The sequence below is a fragment of the Setaria italica genome, chromosome IX, assembly GCF_000263155.2.
Source record: "Setaria italica strain Yugu1 chromosome IX, Setaria_italica_v2.0, whole genome shotgun sequence".
Classification (NCBI taxonomy): domain Eukaryota; kingdom Viridiplantae; phylum Streptophyta; class Magnoliopsida; order Poales; family Poaceae; genus Setaria; species Setaria italica.
In genome coordinates, this window is record NC_028458.1 from 34598274 (window position 1) to 34619924 (window position 21651).

Consider the following 21651-nt stretch of genomic DNA (forward strand, 5'->3'; position numbering starts at 1 on the left):
AATTGTGTGTAGGTTTTTTGTTCGACTTAAGGCACTTGTGAAGAACAGAGCTCATCCAGAAGGTTCAATTGCTGAAGGATATAAAACTGAAGAATGCATGACTTTGTGTTCAAGGTTCATAGAAGGAACTACACGTTTTACAAGGCCATCTAGAAACCCTGAACCTTTAGACAAAATAAAAGATATGTACCTATTTAACAGTGCGGGTGAATCAATTGGAAAAGGTAGCACTGCAGCCCAATTTGACACCTTCTACCATAGAGATGTTGATTGATCAACACTTTGCTGACTGGTTGGAACAGAAGGTACATCTTAAAATGATGTTTATGAATTTAGTAGGAGAATGGATGTAATTATTTTCTTATGTACAGGTTATACTAGATGATGGACCAGGGATCACTGAAAAGACAAGAGCAATCGCTGAAAAACCAAGAAAATGTGGTGTGCAGTACAGTGGTTATATTGTTAATGGTTTCAGGTTCCACACCATGGGCCGTGAGGCTGCACGATTGACACAAAACAGTGGCGTAGTGAACATTGAAGCAGATGGAGTTCATTATTATGGCAGATTATCAGATATAATAGAATTGTGGTACAAAGACTACAAGGTGGTGCTTTTCAAATGTGACTGGTATGATGTCCACCAACGTGCTGGTTTCCGAAAAGATGATTTTGGATTCACTCTTGTGAATTTTTCTCGAAAAATACATACTGGAGAGAAATTAGAGCATGATCCTTTTGTATTCTCTTCACAAGCGAAGCAAGTTTTCTATGTTGAAGACCCGAAAGCTAAAGGATGGAACGTGGTGGTAAGAGTTAAACCAAGAGATGACTTTGACATGGGTGATGAACTATCATCAGATGAAACATATTATCTGCTTGGGCTTTCAGTTCCTGTCAAGGCTCCTAGCATGAATAATTTGAGCTTTTTTTCTTTTGATTTGGCAAACAATCAACCTGTTAAAGACATAGATACAATGATTATCTCAATATTTATTAGATGACACTCCCTACGTCCTACTGTGGTAGTTAATTTTACTGTCCTTTCTGGCACGAGCCCGTGGCTTGTGAACCTGAAAAACTCGTGTTCTTAAATTGTTACAAGCGACCCCCTTGTGTTCCCGGTTCATGTGAGGATTTGGCTATGTTGTTTAGAATCAAATGTTCTGCTGGGCTCTTTTTCTTTGCCATGCCTGTTGTGTGAGGTCTGTCACTCCAAAATTTGAGTGCATCTAACTGAATTATATGGCTGCATGCTATTGAAGAGTTGTGGGTTAATCATATCATAGGGTCTGTCCAAGTTATCGTTCTTTACGAATTGAAATGGCAGCCAGTAGAGTAAATATTCATCATATTTTGTTTAAAAAATTTCTTGTATCGTTCTTTACGAATTGAAATGGCAGCCAGTAGAGTAAATATTCATCATATTTCGTTTTAAAAAATTCTTGTTTCAAATATTCATCTTATGCAAGTATTTGTGATAAATAAATCTAGCAAATCAATCATATGCGACGTATCTCATTTTCACGCCACAGAGAATCTTCCATAAAGAAAAATAGGAATATCAATACACATGTGGCACATTTCTTTCCTTGAATGAACTTAGCGACAACCTGCATGGCAAATTTTATATATCTTGTGTAACGAAGGATCAAGCATACAAATAAATGTCTTGGAAAGACATAACCATCACGCTAACAAAAATTCTCTACAGTCTCAAGATATTCAGCCTTCTCCATCATCTAAGATGTTTGGATATCTTCATTGATGGAAACAAAAGTCAACAAAAGTCAAGCTTGTTTGTTCCTACCAATCTCCTCTGAAGTGATCTTGCCGCTGCAGGCATATGTCAATAGCTCAGAGTAACATACAATTGCTAGCCATCGATTCAGCAAAATGGTAGCGCACCCATTACGAGCATACTACAATAAGGATTATTTTAAAGCATAATGCTTAGCAGAAAGATACACGTACGACTGCATATAAGACATATAAGCTGGTTTGACATAACAAAATTAGAAAAGTTTAAGGTTTATGGATGTATTGATACTGCAAATTAGGCCCAAAGTTTAATAGTGCAATCTAAGAGGATCTACTTATTACAGGATTTCAAGACAAAAATTGTAGTTCATTAAGAAAACCATGTCTGCCTCTAGTAAAAATAAAATGAATAAAATGAAGTCCCATACTTTTTTCAGTATAAAACAAATAAAAAACAAAATGAAAAAGGATGATAATAGTAGATTTTAAAACCCTTGCTCGCTTATGCTTAGCTGCAGCTAAACAGCACAGCCGCTGTGTAAAAAAAAATTTGTCGGCTCGGCTGCCCAGCCAGCTGCTTCCAAATACATGCCCAGCCTTATTTTCTGTGTAAAAAAATTTGTGACAGTGCAGGTTGCAGCCGCTGTAGCAGCGGCTCAGCCGTTCCCTAGCCGCAGCTAGACTATATACAGCCGTCCGAGCCGAGAAAAAATTCAGATGGGAACGCCACCCTCGTCCGTATCCATCCATCTACCGCTTCCTATTATCCTTATCCATTCCTTTCTCATCTGAACTCTAGACTCTTCTTCCCCCTTCCAATCTCCAGCAAGAACCGCAGCGGCGTGGGGGCGAATGGGTGATGCGCGACGAGCTCGACCACCGCAACAAGATGAGATCGACGGTGGAGACGTTGGCGCGCGGCGAGCTCATGCCATCGTCTTGCTCCTCACCGAAGGAGTCTGTTCTTCTCGAGAAGTCAAAGGCGTTGCTAACTGAGGAGCAAGATACCAACGATGCTATGGCCTGGTGATGTTGTTTCTCCATATTGACCTTTAATTTTAGCCCACCTCATTTTTACGTTTGCCGCCTCTTTTTTATCATCAGTTATCTTCCCATTTTTGTTTTTTTCACTTGCCGCCTCTTTTTTCTTTTGCTCCCGCTTTTTATTTGGAGTGCACAAGGACCCAATATAATTCCTCACACATCCGGCGCCCCTCCATCTCTCCTCCAACCCCCACCTCCCAACTCGTGCGCTCTCTTCAGCTGTATCTTCTCCATGTGCAGGTGATCTCAATTTCCATCTCCTCCTCCTCTCTTCTCGTGTTAAAAATCAATCTAGGGTTGCGGATCAGACTCCCAATGTCCTATCAAGGTTTGTAGAATGCAGCGTGCAGGAGGGATTTTGGGAAAGTCATGGAGGCGATGGGGATCCCCTCAACCCACATCCGCGCGATCCAGACTTCCAGACAACCCACAGTGATTCCCACCTCCGCCTGGATGTGATAGTTTTTTATTTAACTAACGAGTCTGCTCAAGTAGTTCAGATCAGATCGTCCTTTAGTTAGGTTCATTAGTTTGTTGTTCCAGAATTTAGAGCGAGGGTGATATTCTTTTTCCACCATCATACAGCTGGAAGCCTGGAACAGTGAGGGGATTTAAACAAGCCACATTGTTTCCTTAAAATTGTTTTCCCTTGCCAGCATTTTATCTATATAATTTATTCCCCCGATCCTCTTCTAGTGCCATGTTTTTACCATGTGAGGTGTTCTTCTATGCAAATAGATGAGAAAAACAATCTATTGATTGCTCCAGTTCTTTACAGTGCTTTTATGGTACACAATTTCAACTATCACTGATCCACTACTCATTCGCTATTGTTTTCCTTTACCAAAGAAATTATGGCAAGAAGGCCTCGACGACTTCAAAACTTGAACCTTGACATTCAGGATGCAGCACCTGTGCAAGGGAATAATGCAGGCAATAAGCAGGTCAATGAGGACAGTTTACAGGGACCTCCAGAGATTGATAATGTTTTACCTGGGTTGCCCAAGCATCCTGCAAGGCCAATCAAGATGATCTATAATTTCAACATATTTTGTCACAAACATCTACCTTTTCATAATGATTTGGATTTAACGATCGTACAATATGTTTCACATGTTAGGGCCAAATGGAGAGGTGCGACAAATTCTAGGGGATTTCAGAGTTTCAGATTTGTTGCAGTCACGTGGAGGAAAGGTAATTGTGGGGACGGATGAAAATGGTGTTCCAAATGAAAGATCAGCTTCTATTTTTGGTCAGTACCTTGGAGATCTAGCAATGAAACCAAGCTTTGCACCATTGCACATTGAAAGATGGGACAGTAAACTATTTCGTGGCTATAAGCAGAGCATAATTAGAGATGTTGAGGTAAATTCCTATTGACATTGTGATTTTCATATTTGATACAGGTCTAAGTGCTAACAATAAGTTATTTTTGTTGAAGGACAAATTTGTTTATCCTGCTGAAACAATACAGCTTACAAGGGACTGGGTCCTACGAACTGTTAAGAGCAGATGGCGATCATTCAAATCTAAGTTGAAGAAACAGTATTTCAATCCTCAAGAAAGATCCCTGGATGCAATCATGAAAGATACGCTAGAAAATGTCAATGAACATCAATGGAGTGCTCTTGTTGGAATATGGTGTGAAGAAAAGCACAAGGTGGGCCTCATTATCTACCACAAAGATATAGTTCCAATACCTGATATATAAATATTACAGATTCTATTTACTGTATTTGCAGCAATTATGTAGAACAAATTCTCGGTGTGCAAATGAACAGAAGAATCCACACACAACCGGAAGAAAAAGCCATGCCAGACTGAAAAAAGAGATGGTGATGCATGCTCTCTTGTACATTTTTTTATCTGACAACTCATGAGGTTCTTCTAAGTGACAAATTATTGGAACATCCAATTTACCTTGTTTTGTAGGAAGAACAAAAGAAGGGAAAGGTCCACAGGATTGAATTATGGGATAAAGCTCATATGAAAAAGGATGGCAGATATAATGTACAAATAATAATGGTACTTTTCCTTTCTTATGATTTGCATTGAATCTAAAATCAATTTTTTAATGTTGATATACCTCTGAATATGCTCATTTCAACAGGATAAGTCTTTTGATGAACTAGCAAAACGGAAAGAGCAGAAAAATGGCAATATTTCAGCTGAAGATTATGATGAGGTGTTTGGTAATGTCATTGCTAAGGAGTAAAAACCACGTGGGTACTATGATAATAAGTATTGGAGCCAAGTAAAGGTCTCTCAAGGTCTAGCTTTTGTTGAGCAATCTGCGAATGAAGTCAATCACTCTGAAATAAAAGGAGTGCAAAATAAGATGGAACACATGAGCGATAAGGTGGACCGCATACATGCTTTCTTGGAATGAATGTTTCCAGGAGAGTGTTGGGTAAATGAAATGGTGGCATCACAAAATGATGTAGTAAATGAAATGGTGGCACCACAAAATGATGTAGTAAGCACTTGGGCTTTTTCTTTCCTTTTATCATAGATGACCGAAACATATTGCTGCACTATGTGTCCTTGTTTCATGTCTTCTCTTTTTTTCAGGTTGAAAGATTGTACGATAATGATATTCAGTGTGATTCTAATGGTAGTGATGAGCATCATTCTGACGACAACCTTGAAGAATCTAGTGCTAATGCTCAGCCTCCCAAAACTACAGTGCAGGTGATGCAGTGTTTATTTCTTTTATATTTTATTAACAGGTGTTGAATGTAAGATATTGTTATTGTTTTGAAACTATGGTTAATTACAAGATGCAACCATCATGTCTGCAGAATAATGCTAAAGCTACTAAAACCAATGAGGGTTATGCCAATTTATCTTCACGACATGAGGGCATGATTGCAAAGGTATGTTACAAAACATTCTACCATGGTATAGACAATGCCAATTATTTTGTTATAGCATTTGTTATAAAAAGAATGCAATTGATCTTAACTTCAATTGCAGCGGGTGCATATTGAGAATCATAATCAAGGGAATAAGGGCTATGCAGGTTTAGCTTTACCACGTGAGTACCTAAAAAAATTAAGACAGGTATGTCCAAGCTATGACTTCAAATTACTTAATGTTGCAACACTGCTTCCTATAGACCGTATGACTGAGGTTACTTGAGCAAAGTTACCTATTGTTGATTAAAAATACTTCTATTACAGGGATCTCATAACAAAAAAGTAGCGGATCATAGCCGTCCAGTATCTGTATGTTTGTCTTTACTTTGTTCTTATCTGAAATAAACATGGTTACATGTTCAGATATAATAGTACACAATTTCTTCCAATGGTAGGATCAAAAGCAAGTCTATTTGATGTCACTAAGGCATGAAAACAAACCTGTGGCCAAAGGAAACTTAGTGACCACTGATAGCACACATGTGGTTGGAGGAAACATGCTTGGGTATGAATATGTCGCTGTTGCTGTTCACATTGTTAGTGACATTGGGGATGAGGATTTGCCTAGACCATATGACAATATTTGCACAGTAAGAGATGCCATAGGCTATGTTATTGCTTGGCCTCGATCACGTGTAAGTTTATCTCCATACTGATAATGTACATTCCAATTGTCGTAATTGCAAAAAACTTTTACTGATTTAAGTGGGATCCACATGTTTTTAGGTGAAAAGACCTAGGGGTTCAGTGCCTAAATGTCCATAACAACTTGGTGAGACATTCTTCAATTGTTCCAACAAAGTTTGCTATGTTGATTTTTTTATTATCTTTCGAATGCCATCACCTCCTTTCTTTTTTTGAATATTATTTTGTAGACAAAACAAAGGGTTCTCACGACTGAAGATATGGAGATGCTTCAGCTAACCTACTACTTTCTATGTCAAAAAAACTTATGCATACCGAGGGATAGCTTCTAGATAGATTTATGCTACTTGATAGAAAAGTTCATGCAAACCTGTATTGAATTTGCACTGTGTATACACTTCTTTCTATGGATGTTTTATTGTATTTACTACTGCACTTGCCTGAATATATATTTGCTGCTTCTGCTAAGTGTAACAGCTTTATTTTCTTTGTTGATCCTTACAGAAATATTTTACTACAAATCTCTATGTTTGTCAAATTTAATTTGTGCAAGAGGTCTCTCCGAGTTTTAACCAAAACCACAGTGTGCTAATGTATCTATAAAATAGCATATATGTTTCTAAACAATCCAAAATACAAAGCAGACATGTATATTGATGTATTTGTAAAAGCGTATCTATGTATCTTCATACAAAATAAAATGTCTACATACAGCGTGTCTACATCGGTAGATGCGTAATACAGCATGTCTACATTGGTAGATGTGTAATGTAAATGTGTCTAGTAAAGCGTGTTTATATGTGTAGACATGCATCTAGCGTAATGTAAATGTGTCTAGTAAAGCGTGTTTATATGTGTAGACATGCATCTAGTGTATTTACAAAGCGTCTTATTGTTTGTAGACATGCTTAATAAATCTTATCTACAAATCCGGATATGGTCCATACGGAGACGTTCCAGACACGCTTTACTAAAACATATCTACACTATACTAGAGATGAATTAAAGCGTAGCTTAGAAGAAAATAAAGCGTATCTACAGGGGGTTGTTGTTGTAGTGAGATAGTACCAATGTGACTGGAAGAAAGAGAGTGGTGAGTCTTGCCTTTGTGGAAAGCTTCTCATTCGTATTGGCGAGAGTCTTTGTGTCAAGCCCAAGACTTCAACCGGAAGAGACTTAGTGACTGAGAGCATATCCTTGGTGGAGCTTCAATATGAACTAGTAGGTGGCATTGGCCATAGAATAAATCGTCATGATGAGTTTGCATTCTTTCTAATAACCCACTCGTTTACATTTCCGCATTTTATACTAGCAACTTTAACGCCTTATTTTATTAGAGTAGTTCTTGCTAGGATTAGTTCTAGATTGCAAAACTCTTTGTGAGTGGAAGTTTCACACTAGAACAACCTTAAATTCATATCCAGATATGATCTAGTTTATATTCATACAATTAATAGAAGGCACATGTTTAACTTTTAAGATTACCTAATTCACCCTCTCCCCCTCTTAGACTATACGAGCACATATTCCTTACACCTTTGTTGGAAGAGGAAGATGACGGCCATGCGGTGCGCGACAAGGGATGTGTGGGAGCACAATGATCTTTGTGATGCTAGCAAGCACGATGTTTGGAGTGGTGCTCATTGGCGATTGGCAGTTGTCATCCTCCAATTGGTTACTTAAGACTGATTGGTTCCTTTCAGGGGCTAATATCACTCCAAGGAGTTACCTCGCCTTTTTGCGGTTCATTTTTATCTTTCAGTTTCAAGATGCTTGGGTCTCATACCCTCATGTAATGTAATCCATCTGTGTTGGTCGGTCTTGTGTTGCACTAACAGCCTCACGTATTAATACAATTGTTCAGGTTGGTTTCTTACCGGCCGTAGTTCCTTCAAAACAATTAATCGTTTCAATGTAGCAGTAAGAAATTTCTGTATTAGCTAGTTACCAAGTGACAGGAAAGATTTCTCTCTATTAGTACTATGCACTCAACTACCTGGAGGTTTCAATCATCACGATTGATGGTTACACAGTAAAAGTGAACCACTTGACGTCGTTTAGATTTTTACCACTTTTCAGTTACTGCGGCAATGAGCTAGTTGCACATCTGGACACACGCTTTCTGCAAGTGTTGGTCTTAAAATTATACTTCTCAAGGAGAGGCTTGTGGAATCAACCATTAGTCTACTGCTAGTCAGTCGTGGTTGACGGTGACCTTATTGTCCCGGCCGGCCGGCAGGCAGGGGTGCTAGAGACCAAGGTTCTGGGATGGCAGGGGTGCTAGAGACCAAGGTTCTAGGATTCGAAATGCGAAAAATTTCGCTCCAACTGAGATGGGTGAATTTCGAATATTCGGTTGTTTGACCGGTCAACAAATTCATTTTTATATGAAATTTGGCTACAATTAATGGAGATTTGGAATTGAGTACTCCTAGAGAAGATAGTGGGAGAGAACTAGGGAGATATTGTGAGGAGCTTAGGAGAAAGATGGCGAAAACATGATGTTTCTACGTTCATCAGTTGTTACAAAGTTGAAGAGGCTAAAAGAGTTATATAACTAAAGTTTATTCATATCTTTATAGCTAGAAGGGTATATGGGGTTGTATAGATCTTCATGATGATGGAAAAATTCTACTTTTGTTCGAATTATTTTGTCATTTCGGTTTCGTTTCGATCCTAACCGAAATGGGTGAATTTTATTTAAATTCGGTCATTTCGGACCGAATCCCAGAACCATAGAGACAAGCACTTGAGTAGTTGATGGGCTACTTCACATCCTTTCTTTATAATCATGAGTGCCGGAGTCAAGACGGCTACCGGAAATTGCTGATACCTTTTGTTTCCACTGAAATTGACACCCGGTTATTACATTTATCTCCTCCCATCCTAGGAAATTGGTCAGGACAACGAAGTTAGGCAGCCGAGACTGTGCTGTAAAACAATTTATAGTTAGCTGGCCTAGCATTTTAGGCGGTATTTTAACTGGTTGTTAATGAACATTAGCTCAGTTGCTAAAAGGATGAATTCATCTAAGGATAAGGACCGATTAACATCAATTTTTTTATCTTAGAGAAATAGCAGAGCACTAAGCAGACTATTTTGCCTAGTGAATGATTCAAGATATTAAAATTTAATTAAGCTTGCGTGATTGATGGTTTCAAACATTTAACTACCGAAAGCAACTGGCGATAGATAAGACTGGGCATGACAATCTGGGCTGAAGGGAAAAGGAAAAAGAAACACGTTACACGTGAGGTTAGCCTAGCCGTCATGAACGTCGTTGCCGGCGTCCTGCTCCTTGTTCTCGGCGGCCTCACCCCATCGCCGGCGGCCGCCGATGTCTGCGACAACATTAAACAAGTCGCCGCCACCCTCCCGAAGAACACCTCCTCTTCCCCCTTGCACTTCGCCACCACCACCTTCGGCCAAGCGCCCGACGTCGTCTACGCGCTCGCGCTCTGCCGCGGCGACGTCCTCAACGACACCGCCTGCGGCGAGTGCGTCGCCGACACGTTCGGCAAAATCAACTCGACGCTGCCGCCGCAGCAGAAGTGCTACACGGCCGTCTCCTATTTCGGCGGCGTCTGCATCCTCGTGTACAATGTCGACGACTTCCTCGCGCCCTCCAACACCACGGCAGCGAACGGCGACGACGCGCCATTCACGCTATGGAACGTCAAGAACTTCACCGGCGACGCCGACGATGTCCGGCTCACCGTCGGCCTTATCCACGAACTGCTAGTAGAGACGGTACAAAGGGCGGCCAGCGCAGCGCCGAGGCGGTTCGCCACGGGCGTCGTCGACACTGGCACGACGTTTCCGCCGGTGTACTCCCTGGCGCAGTGCACGCCGGACCTGTCCGCCGGCGACTGCCAGGCGTGCCTCCAGCGTCTCCTCGGCACGGTCAACTCCACTATGGCCCTGCGGATGGGTGGGCAGGTCCATGTCATACGGTGTTATTTCAGGTATGAGACGTATCTGTTCTACGAGAGCCAACCCATGCTTCGCCTTGGGCCGTCATCGGCGCAGGCACCAGCTCCGACTCCGACTACAGAAGGGAAACACAAGAGTAAGTTCTATGAGCTCAAACATACTAGTACTCCGTATTTACCAATCGAAGCTTAATGGGCATGTTGTGATCAGGGCATATGAGCAAGCTGTGGGCAATTCCGATTGCTGTAGTTCCTCTAGCGGTAGCAGCGTTTCTCTGCTTCATCTTCTGCTCGCCTTGGTTCAGAAGGTACAGGAAAGGTATGTGAATTAGTTGCTGAGACGGTGTTGACTCATGTTTAAATAAATTAGTTCCAAACTTCCAATGAATAGTATATGTTCATTTAGAAGATATGACCAAACATTCATAAAACAGAGATTGTCATCTGCATATATTCAGGCAAAGCGATGAGGTTACAAGCAGGATCAAGGCGTACTCAGGACTTGGACGGAGATGAAGAACTAGTTTGGGATGGGAAGAACTCAGAGTTCTCGGTCTTCGACTTTGAGCAGGTGCTGGAGGCAACAAATCATTTTTCAGAAGAAAACAAACTTGGACAAGGTGGCTTTGGCGCTGTCTACAAGGTAAACCAATTCGGAAATATCAGACTATCAGTATCTTTTATTGGGAATTATTTAGCTGACTAAACGTGATACCACTAACACAAGAAACAGAGCAGAATCACTGTAATTGCGAACATTCTTTTTTTCTCATTGCTTCAAAAAACAAACATTCTGTTTTCTCAGGGTCAGTTTGCTAACGGATCGGAGGTAGCAGTCAAGAGACTCGCTTCACATTCAGGGCAAGGTTTCACAGAGTTCAAAAATGAAGTCCAGCTCATAGCCAAACTCCAACACAGGAATTTGGTTAGGCTCCTGGGATGTTGCTCCCAAGAACATGAGAAAATATTGGTCTATGAATACTTGCCAAACAAAAGCTTGGATTTCTTCATCTTTGGTATGCATTTGCATTTCTTAATTTTGTTTAGCTACTGTTTGTCAACACACTCGAATAGCAAAAGGTTACTCAAGTTTTTTTCCTATCATCTCCATGAGTATAGTTTTATTCTTATGTAATTGAGGTATACAACTTTTGATTATTTTCCAGGTTTTCTAGTAATATGTAATTTATGTGCAGATGAAAATAAAAGACTTTTACTGGATTGGCCCAAACTTCTAGCAATAGTTGAGGGAACAGCACATGGGCTTCTTTACCTACATAAACATTCTCGGTTGCGTGTCATACATCGAGATCTTAAGCCAAGCAACATTCTCCTGGACAGCGAGATGAATCCAAAAATTTCAGATTTTGGGCTAGCAAAAATATTCAGCTCAAATAACACTCAAGCAAACACTACAAGAAGAGTGGTTGGTACATAGTAAGTTCCATAGAAATAAATCCACTTATCAATATTTATATTGCAAGTCAATCACATGCACTAATATTGCCATATTTTGCCTACCATTGTAGTGGCTACATGGCTCCTGAGTATGCTTCGGAGGGCATTTTCTCTATCAAGTCTGATGTATTCAGCTTTGGTGTTCTTGTTCTTGAGATCCTTAGCGGAAAACGGAATTCTGGTAGCAATCAATGTGGCGATTTCATCAATCTCATTGGATATGTGAGTTTAAAGATACAAAGTTGGTGGTTGTTTTGTTTATTTGCTACCAAACTTACAATGTGTAACGAAATTGCGTACAGGCATGGCAATTATGGGAAGAGAAAAAGTGGATTGATCTTATTGATGCATCTTTGGTTCCCAAGAGTCACTCGGCAGAAATGATGCGGTGCGTTAACATTGCATTATTGTGTGTTCAAGAGAATGCGGATGATCGACCAACCATGGCAGATGTTGTTTCAATGCTAAACAGTGAGACTACCATCCTGGGCGAGCCTAGGCAGCCAGCATATTATAATGTCAGGGTGGGAAATGAAGAGACAGCCACCACTCACTCATATACAGTATCAATGATGTGATTATGGCCTGGTTTGGTTAGTTTGCTTATTTTTAAGCACCCGTCACATCGAATGTTTAGATACTAATTAGGAGAATTAAACGTAGACTATTTACAAAATCCATTACATAAGTGGAGGCTAAACGGCGAGACGAATCTATTAAGCCTAATTAGTCCATGATTTGACAATGTGTTGCTACAGTAAACATTTGCTAATGATGGATTAATTAGGCTTAATAGGTTTGTCTCGTTGTTTAGCCTCCACTTATGTAATGGGTTTTGTAAATAGCCTACGTTTAATACTCCTAATTAGTATCTAAACATTGATGTGACACTTACTTAAAAATAATCAAAGGGAACCAAACGCCCCTGTATCTGCCACCAATGGCAATCCTAGACTTTTTATCCTTCTGGCATGTGGTTTTTACTAACGACAGTAACTATTGTATAATGCATTGTTTCTTTTTCCTATGGCAAGTGGTGTTTCAATTATATATGCACTTTCGAGAGTAGGGAAGTGGCGTCCAAGTTGGAGTGTAAAATTAGCTATTTTACCTAGATTTAACTTTTTTGCATATTAATACCTAGCCTTAATTATGTGCATCTAGTAATATGTTACTTTTACTGTAACATAAATGGAATAAGTTTAGCATGATGAAGGGCGTTTTCCTACCACAGTAGGTTTTAATCTCTTATACTTTCTGTGAAACATGGTGATTTTGATCCGTAAAGGTTAGATGTCAGCAGGCTAAATGAAAAACAAAATACCAAAGTACAATAATATGCTTAGATTGCATTTTTTCTCCAATGGAGTATTGATTAATCAAAAGTATTTATTATTGAATTGTTAATAAATCCAAAGCTTTGGTGCCCATGACTTCCAAATAAAAGTTTCAAAAATTCAAACTGAAGAGTGTGGATGTCGGCATTTAATGAGCACGAGACTTCCAGGTGATACCGTACCATTGGGCTATTCAATTCTGGTGGTTAAGGGTCTCAAAGTTTGATTCAGGATAAGCCAACAAATTTCTGTTCCAAGTGATGATGATTGATGACCTGCAATAAAACAAGCGTACTGCTCTGCTCATATGTGCCCTCCTTGTTGTAACGGTGTAGTGCCCTGGTCAATAAGTATTTAACGCGTTGTGGCTCATGTGCTCTGATGGAATTAGCCCCCCACCTTGATTGCTTAACTTAGAGGTGTTTGGATACGAGGTACTAAACTTGAGGAGTGTCACATCGAATGTTCGGATGATAATTAGAAGGACTAAATATGAGCTAATTATAAAACTAATTGAAGAACCCCTATACTAATTCGCAAGACGAATCTATTGAGCCTAATTAATCCATGATTAGCACATGTTACTGTAGCAGCACATTGTCAAATCATGGACTAATTAGGCTTAATAGATTCGTCTCGCGAATTAGACTCCATCTGTGCAATGGGTTTTGTAAATAGTCTATATTTAATACTCCTAATTAGTATCCAAACATCCGATGTGACGGGTACTAAACTTTAGGAGGTGTATCTGAACACCCGTGTTAGGTTCGATTGCACATTTTTAAATGCCTACCAAATTAATTGTGAGAACCGACTTATAATTCTTGCCGCTTAAAACAAAGGAGGATTAAAGTTTAAAATAGGTGATATACATATGTTCAATTCATGTGGGAGTGAGGCCATGAACATATTTTCAACGGGGGTGTTACAGGCAGCACCGATACTATCTACTTGGTAAATGGCAACTAAAGGGTAAAGGGTATAGTTGTCGCCTGAGAATAAAATACACTTTTCATTTTTGAAACGAATCAGGCAGGAAAATTGCCGATTATATTTAAAAAAAATAAAAGCACATATTAAGCAATAAATAAAATGGAAAAAATAGCAAACCAACATCAAGCATCTTAACAAACATGCCACACCACTCGACAAAATACACTTTGAATGGCCTGTTTGCAGCGCGTATTGGTCATGAGCAGAAGGAATCCACTTCGAGGTAACGATATTGGGGTGTTCAACTAGGTAGCGCACACTTCACTCTGCACAGGCAAGATTGCAATGAGATCATGGAAGAATTTGTCAACTTAATAATCAAAGATGGAAGTGAGTGACCTTTTACCTAATCGGAAGAGCTATTCTATGTTGCCGGCCAAACCAGTGGAATACCAAGACAAATGCCGATGCCGTGCCCGCGTGATTGATGGTTTGAAAGTAAGGTGTTGACTTACTTTAGTGTTGAAAGCAACATATGGTGACTTGGAACGTTTCTTTCTTTATTAATTTCCACAGGCTTGGAATGTAGTAAGGGTACCTTGATTAGGCTTTCAACCTTCTTTTACAAAAGCTTTTGTAAAAGCCAAAAGTCAACCAAAGGACCTAAAAGCCATAGGTGCTTTTGCTCAAAAGCTGCTTTTGCTCAAAAGCTGCTTTTGCTCAGTACAAAACCAAAAGCACATTCCCCCCTGCTTTCCAGTGCTTTTGGAGCAAAAAATTACCCACCTGCCACTGGTTATGAACATATCGCTTCGTTTTTTCTTTTCCTTCGTCGTTTTCTGTCGTGCGTGAGAGAAGCCGACAAGCCCGACCGTCGCACCGCCGCCGGGCACGGGCTCCGCCATGGGGCAAGGGTGCTACCGCGGGCGTAGGCTCCAGTGATGATGGCACCGTCGGCGAGGCTCCGGCACATGAGGTGACCCTTGTAGATCTTCTGCAGCTTGGTGGCCGCCTCATCGAGCTCTGCTGCTGTGGTGCCAGCTGTAGCGCCAGAGTCCCCGGGTGCGCGCCGGAGAGGCTCATCCCCTTGAGCTGCAGGCCGTGCACGGCGCCCTTCTCGCACATGACACCAGCCCATTTGGAGTCGCCGCCGCTGCAAGGGCTCGTACCGGGGGACCAGCTGCTGAGCGCGTCGCCGTCGTCGTTGATCCCGGACTTGAGCTTCAGGAGCGCGTTGGCGGCGTCAGGCACGAGGGAGAGCGGGAGGCGTGCGGCGTCATTAGTGGGCAAAAGGAGGAGGAGGCACGAGGGAGAGCGGGAGGCCGAGTGCGTGCTCCAGGATGGCTCCGGTGGCTGCAGGCGCCGGACCAAGCTCAACTGCACCGGTGACAGCGATGGATTCACCACGCTCACAAACATGAAGCTGCCGGAGTCGGCCAACGCCATGAGATTTGGTTGGAAAACCGACCTGTTCTGTGATAAAATTCGACCAAACCGTCCATCAATTCATCCCAAGCCTTTAACCAAAATTGTTGCTGATACGATGAGCTACAAGTGATAGATAGCACTTTTGTTCCAACGATCGAAGGATTTGGAGATAAAGATTTATGAACTTTAGTACAAAACAAGAGCCCTGGCTGAACCTGCAGAACTTGTCCATCAGTTTAACCGTCAGAGTTTGAAACAGTGCAAACTTCATTTTTTGAGCTCCAATCTAAATATTAAAACCAAATTTTATTTGTCCAACAACTACTGAAACTAGTTAACCTCATGTTATACATTCCATTTTGCATGTTATAGTCCAACACTCTTTTGTAGAAATTTTCTAAACTTTGAGCTAAAGTTGGCTACTTAACACTATTTTCAGAGTTGAAATGGCAAACTTAGCACAACATACAAGTGGCACGAGACTGTTTTGATGGATATTGTTCTATTTATGTGGACCAATCACTTTGATGTATGAAAAATATAGGAATTTTTTTTCATGTATACATACGAATTAGTCAACACATTATTTTGTTACGAGCAATTTGTATATAAACGGACCCTCCTTTAGGGGCATTACAGGTATTTTTTACACAGCCTACAGTTTCACAGTTGTTCGAACCAAATGGTCTCCTGCTTTTCCCATAGTTGCTTTCTCACAGCTGCTTTTCCATATCCCACAGCTCACAGCAGTTTTTTCAAAAGCCACAGCCCAACCAAGCCAGTACCTATCCTATGATATTGCCGGCCTTGACCTGTGAAGGACCAAGTGAACAATTCATTTTATATTCAAGAAATGCCGTGCTTGATGGTTTCACATTATGGTATTGACTGACTGATATTGCTGAAAGCAACAGACCGACAACTACTGGTGCATAAAACGTTTCTTTCTCTATTCCACGTACGTGATAGTGACCAAGATCGAAAAGAGCAAAACAGCAAGCAAGCATCTAGCAAAACAACACATGGTGACATGGAACGTTTCTTTCCTTCAATTTCCACAAACTTGGAACATAGTAAGAGCTAGTACCTATTCTATGATCTTGCCGGCCGGGACCTGTTGAAGACCTCGTGAATAATTCATTACACATTCAAGAAATGCGGTGCTTGACGGTTTCAAATAATGGTATTGACTGACTGATACTGCTGAAAGCAACAGACCAACAACTACCGGTGAACGAACGTTTCTTTCCCTATTCCGTGTACGTGATCAAGCGCCTTCAGTACTGATTCCTAACCCCCCTTAGTACCGGTTGTGCAACCGGTATTGCTACTTCGGTACTAAAGAGAGGGTCTTTAGTACCGGGTCAAATAACCGGTGCTAAAGGGGTATTAAAAAATAAAAAGAAAGAAATCCGCCATAGCGCTGGAGCCCCGGCCACACCCCGCCGCCATCCGCCCGAGCGCCGGAGCCCCGGCCGCACAGCACCTGAGCCCCACATCGAAGAGAGGGAGGGGGCGTACTTACGCTGCTCAGCCACCGCTACCGGTTGCCGCCGCTGGATCTGAGGGAGAGGTGGCCGCTGTCGGTGTTTTAGACCGGCAACCCGCCTAGGGGGTACCCTAGGTAGTCTTTTATGCGGTAAGGGTCGTCGAGAATCAAGGAATCAATGGTGACGCAAGGAACACGATTTAGACAGGTTCGGGCCGCTAGATCGCGTAATACCCTACGTCTTGTGTATTGGTTTGTATTGATGTATGTTCTGGTCTTTAGGGATGTGTCTGAGGGGGGTCCCTGCCCGGCCTTATATACGCAGGAGGGCAGAGTTACAAGTCTGAGTCCTAGTCGGGTACTATTACAGAGTTCTACTTGGTATTGGCCCGAGTAGTTTTCCATAAACATACAAGACTAGTCCGAGAAGGATACGCCTATCCTTGTTCTGATCTTGTCCGAGTACGTCCCTTGGTGGGCCGTCCAAGGCCTACTCGTGGACCTGGGGTGTATGCTCGACAAGCCCCCGAGTACTTTGTAGTCGTGCGCCACAGTCTTGGGTACTGCAGGCACCATCCGAGTAGCTTGGTCGTAGAGGTTGTAGATTGAAGTGCACGAGTACTGTCGCGTGGCTGGAAGGTACTCTTTTTGCTTCTCCGAGTTGTTTCCGTCTCGAGTAATTTTTATATGTTAGTGCGATGTCAATCACACTCCATATGGAGTAGCCCCCGAGCCTTAGGTTGAGTCGAAGAGTCAGGCTTAGGGTCAAACTAGCTTTTGTCCATTTTACCCTGGGAGATCTTGGGAAAAGAAAAAACTGATCAACGGATACAGTACCCGCAGCCCCCGAGCACTTAGGCGATTTCTGTCATTGAAGTGGTCAGCAGTTCGTTGAATAGAGTAGTCGTTGGGTGTTTAAGGCGATTAATACGCGACTAATCTGTCCGTTGCGCAACTGACCGGAGCTGGCGGAGATAAAACTGGAAGGTCCCCTTTCAGTTGCTGTTACACCGTACGATAATCAGATCCCTTTTTCCTCCTCCTCTGCGCCTTCGCTTGGTGTTTCGCCGCCGCCAGTGCCGCCGCCGCCGCCATTGCCGCTTTTTGAGATAGATCCGAGTGGGAGCCCCTTCTTAACTTGAGGCTGAGTCCATCGAATGCGCACCAAGAAGATGGGCAAGAAACCCGAGAAGATCCAGGGCAAGGCTCCGGCGATGGGCAAGGTCAAATCCAAGAAGGGGAAGGAGTTAGTGCTGCCGGCGCCGAAGGTGGGGCCGACGAACCAAACTGCACCGCCGCCACCTGGGGTAACTTGGCAACACTCGGTGATGAAGGAGGAAGCTGTCCAAGCGCTAGTTGATGCCAAGCTCCTTCAGCCGAAGGAGATCCTTGAGTGGCGCCCCACGTTTCCCAATGCGTGGCAGTTCGAGGAACATCCTGCCGAGACGGTGATGCTTGCTCATTTCGTGGAAAGGAAGATGTCTGCAGTGAAGTCTGCTTCAACTCCTGAGAGGTCCTGGGGTACCAAGGTATGTAGTCGGTAACTTGTCTGTTAATGATGAATTTGAGCTTTGTTATTGATGTAGCGAATCTTGTCTTGGTTCGTGAAGGCTGTGTATACGGCACTTGGTGAAGATGAGGCTGTTTCTAAAGAAATGGCCGGAACCGACCCCGAAGTCAGTGGTGTGGCTGTTGACATGGTGCCGGAGAGGGTACCATCAACAGATACTGGGGTAGCCCCCGAGTTAACCGCGCAACTCCATCGGCTGCCATGCCGCCCATTGCTGACCAGGCGATCCTGGGGCTGCCTGCTGGAGTAGCGGGTACAGCAAAGGAGGTGTCACCAGTACTTGCTACTGGTACCTTGCTGTCCAATGTGATCGCCAGTGGTAAGCGTTGTCCCTTCCGATTGTATTCATTTGACTAGTACTGTAGTCTTGACTTTGGTTTTGTAGATCTTGGTGAGAAGACGGTGCCGGCGGCTGTTCCCGCGGCTCCTAGTACTCGGCCACCTGTCGCTGAGAAGAAGCGTGTGCGACTGCCGCCACGGTCAACCCAGTGAGCTTTCTTGTCTGTTTTGAAAGACGTTGGGTTGTCTTAAAATTATGTAATGACACTTTTTGGTGCAGAGATGCAGAGGAGATTATCCCTGTAGAGACAGGGGTAGTGCCGGATCCCTCGGCTACAATATCTGTTCCCTTGGAGGATTTGACTGTTGAAGAGGTACCCGAGGTTGACGCCGGTCGTCTTGGAGCTACTATGTCGATGCTTCAAGACGTAATTCGTTCGGTGGAGGTTCCCGCTGCTGCGTCGAGCTCAGGAGGCGCTGCTTTACCATCATCTACTGGCGGATCGCTGGCCATAGTAGATGTTGGAAAAGCCAAACAAGCGACTGCTCTAGGTAAGGGCCTGTAGTCTGTTTATTGTAGTCGTAGTCGATAGCTGACATGGTAAATGTTGTAGGTGCTGCTCTAGGTACGATTCCTCATCTTGTGGAGAGTACCCAAAAACCAGTACTTAGCCTGCCTTCTGTCGTTGTCAAGATCAGCGGATCAGGACTTAGACTAGTGAATTTCTTTTATGCGCGTGAGCCTCAGATGGTTGCACGGGAGACACGGATTAGACTGGTTCAGGCAAAGGAAGCCCTACGTCCAGTATCGAGGATGTTCGTGTTGCCCGCGCGGGGATTCTGTAGTAGGGGGTTACAGATGGGCGAGAGAGGGACTGGTCCCAGGTCTCTTTTACTTTTGTGTTCTTGGGAGAAGTGTTGATCTCTCGATCTCCCGATCCCCCTCCCCGGCTCTAGGTTCCTCCTTTTATATCGCAAGGGGCCGGCCGGAGTTACAATTGGGACCGGGTAAAAGGCAAAGAGTGAGATGGTAAAAAGGTCTGGCGGGAAGGAGGGCAGAGGCCCCTGACGCCCGACGTCCTGCCGACCCTGAACGCGTGCCGTCGTGCATGCCGGAAGGGGTGGCCGCCGGATGCCAAGTGTTGCAGCTCTTCGCAGGTAGCTACTTCGATGTTCGTAGGTATCAGGATAGATCATGATGAGGGGGTTTCGTCATTATCCCGCCGTCCGTTAGGGAGGACGGTGGATGCCGCTGCTCCGGCGATGGCTTGTAGAGGGTGGGAGCTTCATGCCTGTGCTGCCGTTTGCGTGGGACCCGAGGGCGCGCGGGACCCGAGGGCAGGGCCGCTCCCTCCCTTTCTCTGGTCGCCGCAGGTCATGAGTACCCTGCGACGAATAGGGGCTGGCCGCCCGCACTGTAGCTCGCACAGGATGGTCGTGCGCGGGTACTTGCGCCGGGTTGCGTGGGGGGCGCGGTCGCCCTGCGCTCTGCCAACTCTGCGGCGTATTTATGGTGAGGCCGACGGGGGATCCCACAGGATTTGTCTTGTCTATGCGGACCGTATCCAAGGGGGATTCTGACCCGTGGGCCTCAGCGTGCCCGACTCCTTTGCTCGGGGTCGGGCGAGGCGGAACTTTCGTGATATAGGGTCGGGCGCTCCCGACCCCGGGGTTACGGTCGGGCGAGGCGGAGGCCTTGCGGAGGGGGGGTCGGGCGCTCCCGATCTTGACGCCTAGGTCGGGCGAGGCGGAGATTTGACCACGCTTTGGTGGGCTTGGGCCCTCATGTTTGTTTCTTTAAGCTGCGTATTAGGGGGTCGTTAATATTTCCCCCCAACAGTAGCCCCCGAGCCTGTGGTGGAGCAGGAGTGCTCCTCCGGAGGCTTCTTTCACTGTTTGCCATCGGTTCCTGTACCATGGCGCACTTGTTTCATTTTCGCCATGCTCGGGAGGACCTGTCAGTTTGTGACCACATGTGTGGCAGCCTTTTTGCGAGGCTAGCCCCCGAGCTCCTGCTCGTTGCCGGAAACCGATCGGGAGGCTAGGTCGACTTTTCGATCGTTGCCCCTCAAGCGTCCATTCGCTAGGACGGAGGGGTTGAGCCGGGCCACGTTATCCGCGTAGGATGAACCGTGGTGCTCGTTTGAGCTGCAAACGGGTAAGTTCGAGTGGAGTCCCGGTCCCCGTTCGGGGGGGTCCGGCTTGGGCCAAGCTGGTGGCGTACTCCAATTTCCCGTCAGTTAGTTCATATAGTTCTCGGATCCGTTCGATCGGATCTGAGGGCTCGTTGCCTTTCCTCGTGGAAAAACCATGAACTTTATACCGAGCGGGACTCGAACGTGAGGTTGGGGCGCCCTTGGCGTTTGTTCGCCTGGGTGTTGGCCGCTAGCGGGCCCGTCCCTTCTCACCCCTTGCTCGGGGATGTCCTGGGGCAACTGTCGAACCCGAGTTGGGCCAGCTTTCGAACCCCTGGACCGTATTGGGCCGTAGGGGCGTTTTCAGCCCCGTATCCCTTTCTTACCTCCCTGTGGGCCTTGGACCGGAGCGGAGCGGTTGATGTGCCAGGGCCGATCGTGGGGAGCGTCGTGGGCGCGAAGCCCGGGGAGTGGAGTTATGGAAGCGCCGTCCCGCGGATCGAGGAAGATAGGATGTTTCTCCGCGGCTGATCGTGCGCGCGATCTTCGAAAAGAAACGGGCGTGGCAGGGGCGTACCTGGCGCCGCATTTATGGCGGCCGGGGCGTCGATTTGGCTTCCCCAGCACTCCTCCTATAAAAGTAGAAAACACGCCGCGCCGGTTCCTCTCCTTTCGCGCTCAAGCCTTCTTGCCTTCCTAGCTCTCCTGCGCTTGCCTTGTTC

The 21651-nt window shown here is 44.3% G+C and overlaps 1 protein-coding gene across 1 annotated transcript; it reads left to right on the forward strand.

Moving 5' to 3' along the window:
* The first annotated feature begins 9580 nt into the window (after nucleotides 1-9580).
* On the forward strand, nucleotides 9581-12806 carry LOC101772821 (cysteine-rich receptor-like protein kinase 10). The gene is made up of 8 exons (XM_004983421.3): nucleotides 9581-10437; nucleotides 10512-10619; nucleotides 10759-10943; nucleotides 11106-11316; nucleotides 11497-11737; nucleotides 11830-11980; nucleotides 12061-12340; nucleotides 12688-12806. The coding sequence occupies exons 1-7, from the start codon at nucleotides 9639-9641 to the stop codon at nucleotides 12334-12336; spliced, it is 1971 nt and encodes a 656-aa protein (XP_004983478.1). The 5' UTR covers nucleotides 9581-9638; the 3' UTR covers nucleotides 12337-12340; nucleotides 12688-12806.
* The last annotated feature ends 8845 nt before the right edge of the window (nucleotides 12807-21651 follow it).

What these genes read in the sequence shown, in the direction of transcription:
- LOC101772821 (XM_004983421.3), top strand. Translation starts at nt 9,639, where the DNA reads ATGAACGTCGTTGCCGGCGTCCTGCTCCTTGTTCTCGGCGGCCTCACC. An exon ending in GTTCAGAAGGTACAGGAAAG is followed by an intron (nt 10,620 to 10,758) that starts GTATGTGAATTA and finishes GCATATATTCAG; the next exon opens with GCAAAGCGATGAGGTTACAA. An exon ending in AGAAGAGTGGTTGGTACATA is followed by an intron (nt 11,738 to 11,829) that starts GTAAGTTCCATA and finishes CTACCATTGTAG; the next exon opens with TGGCTACATGGCTCCTGAGT.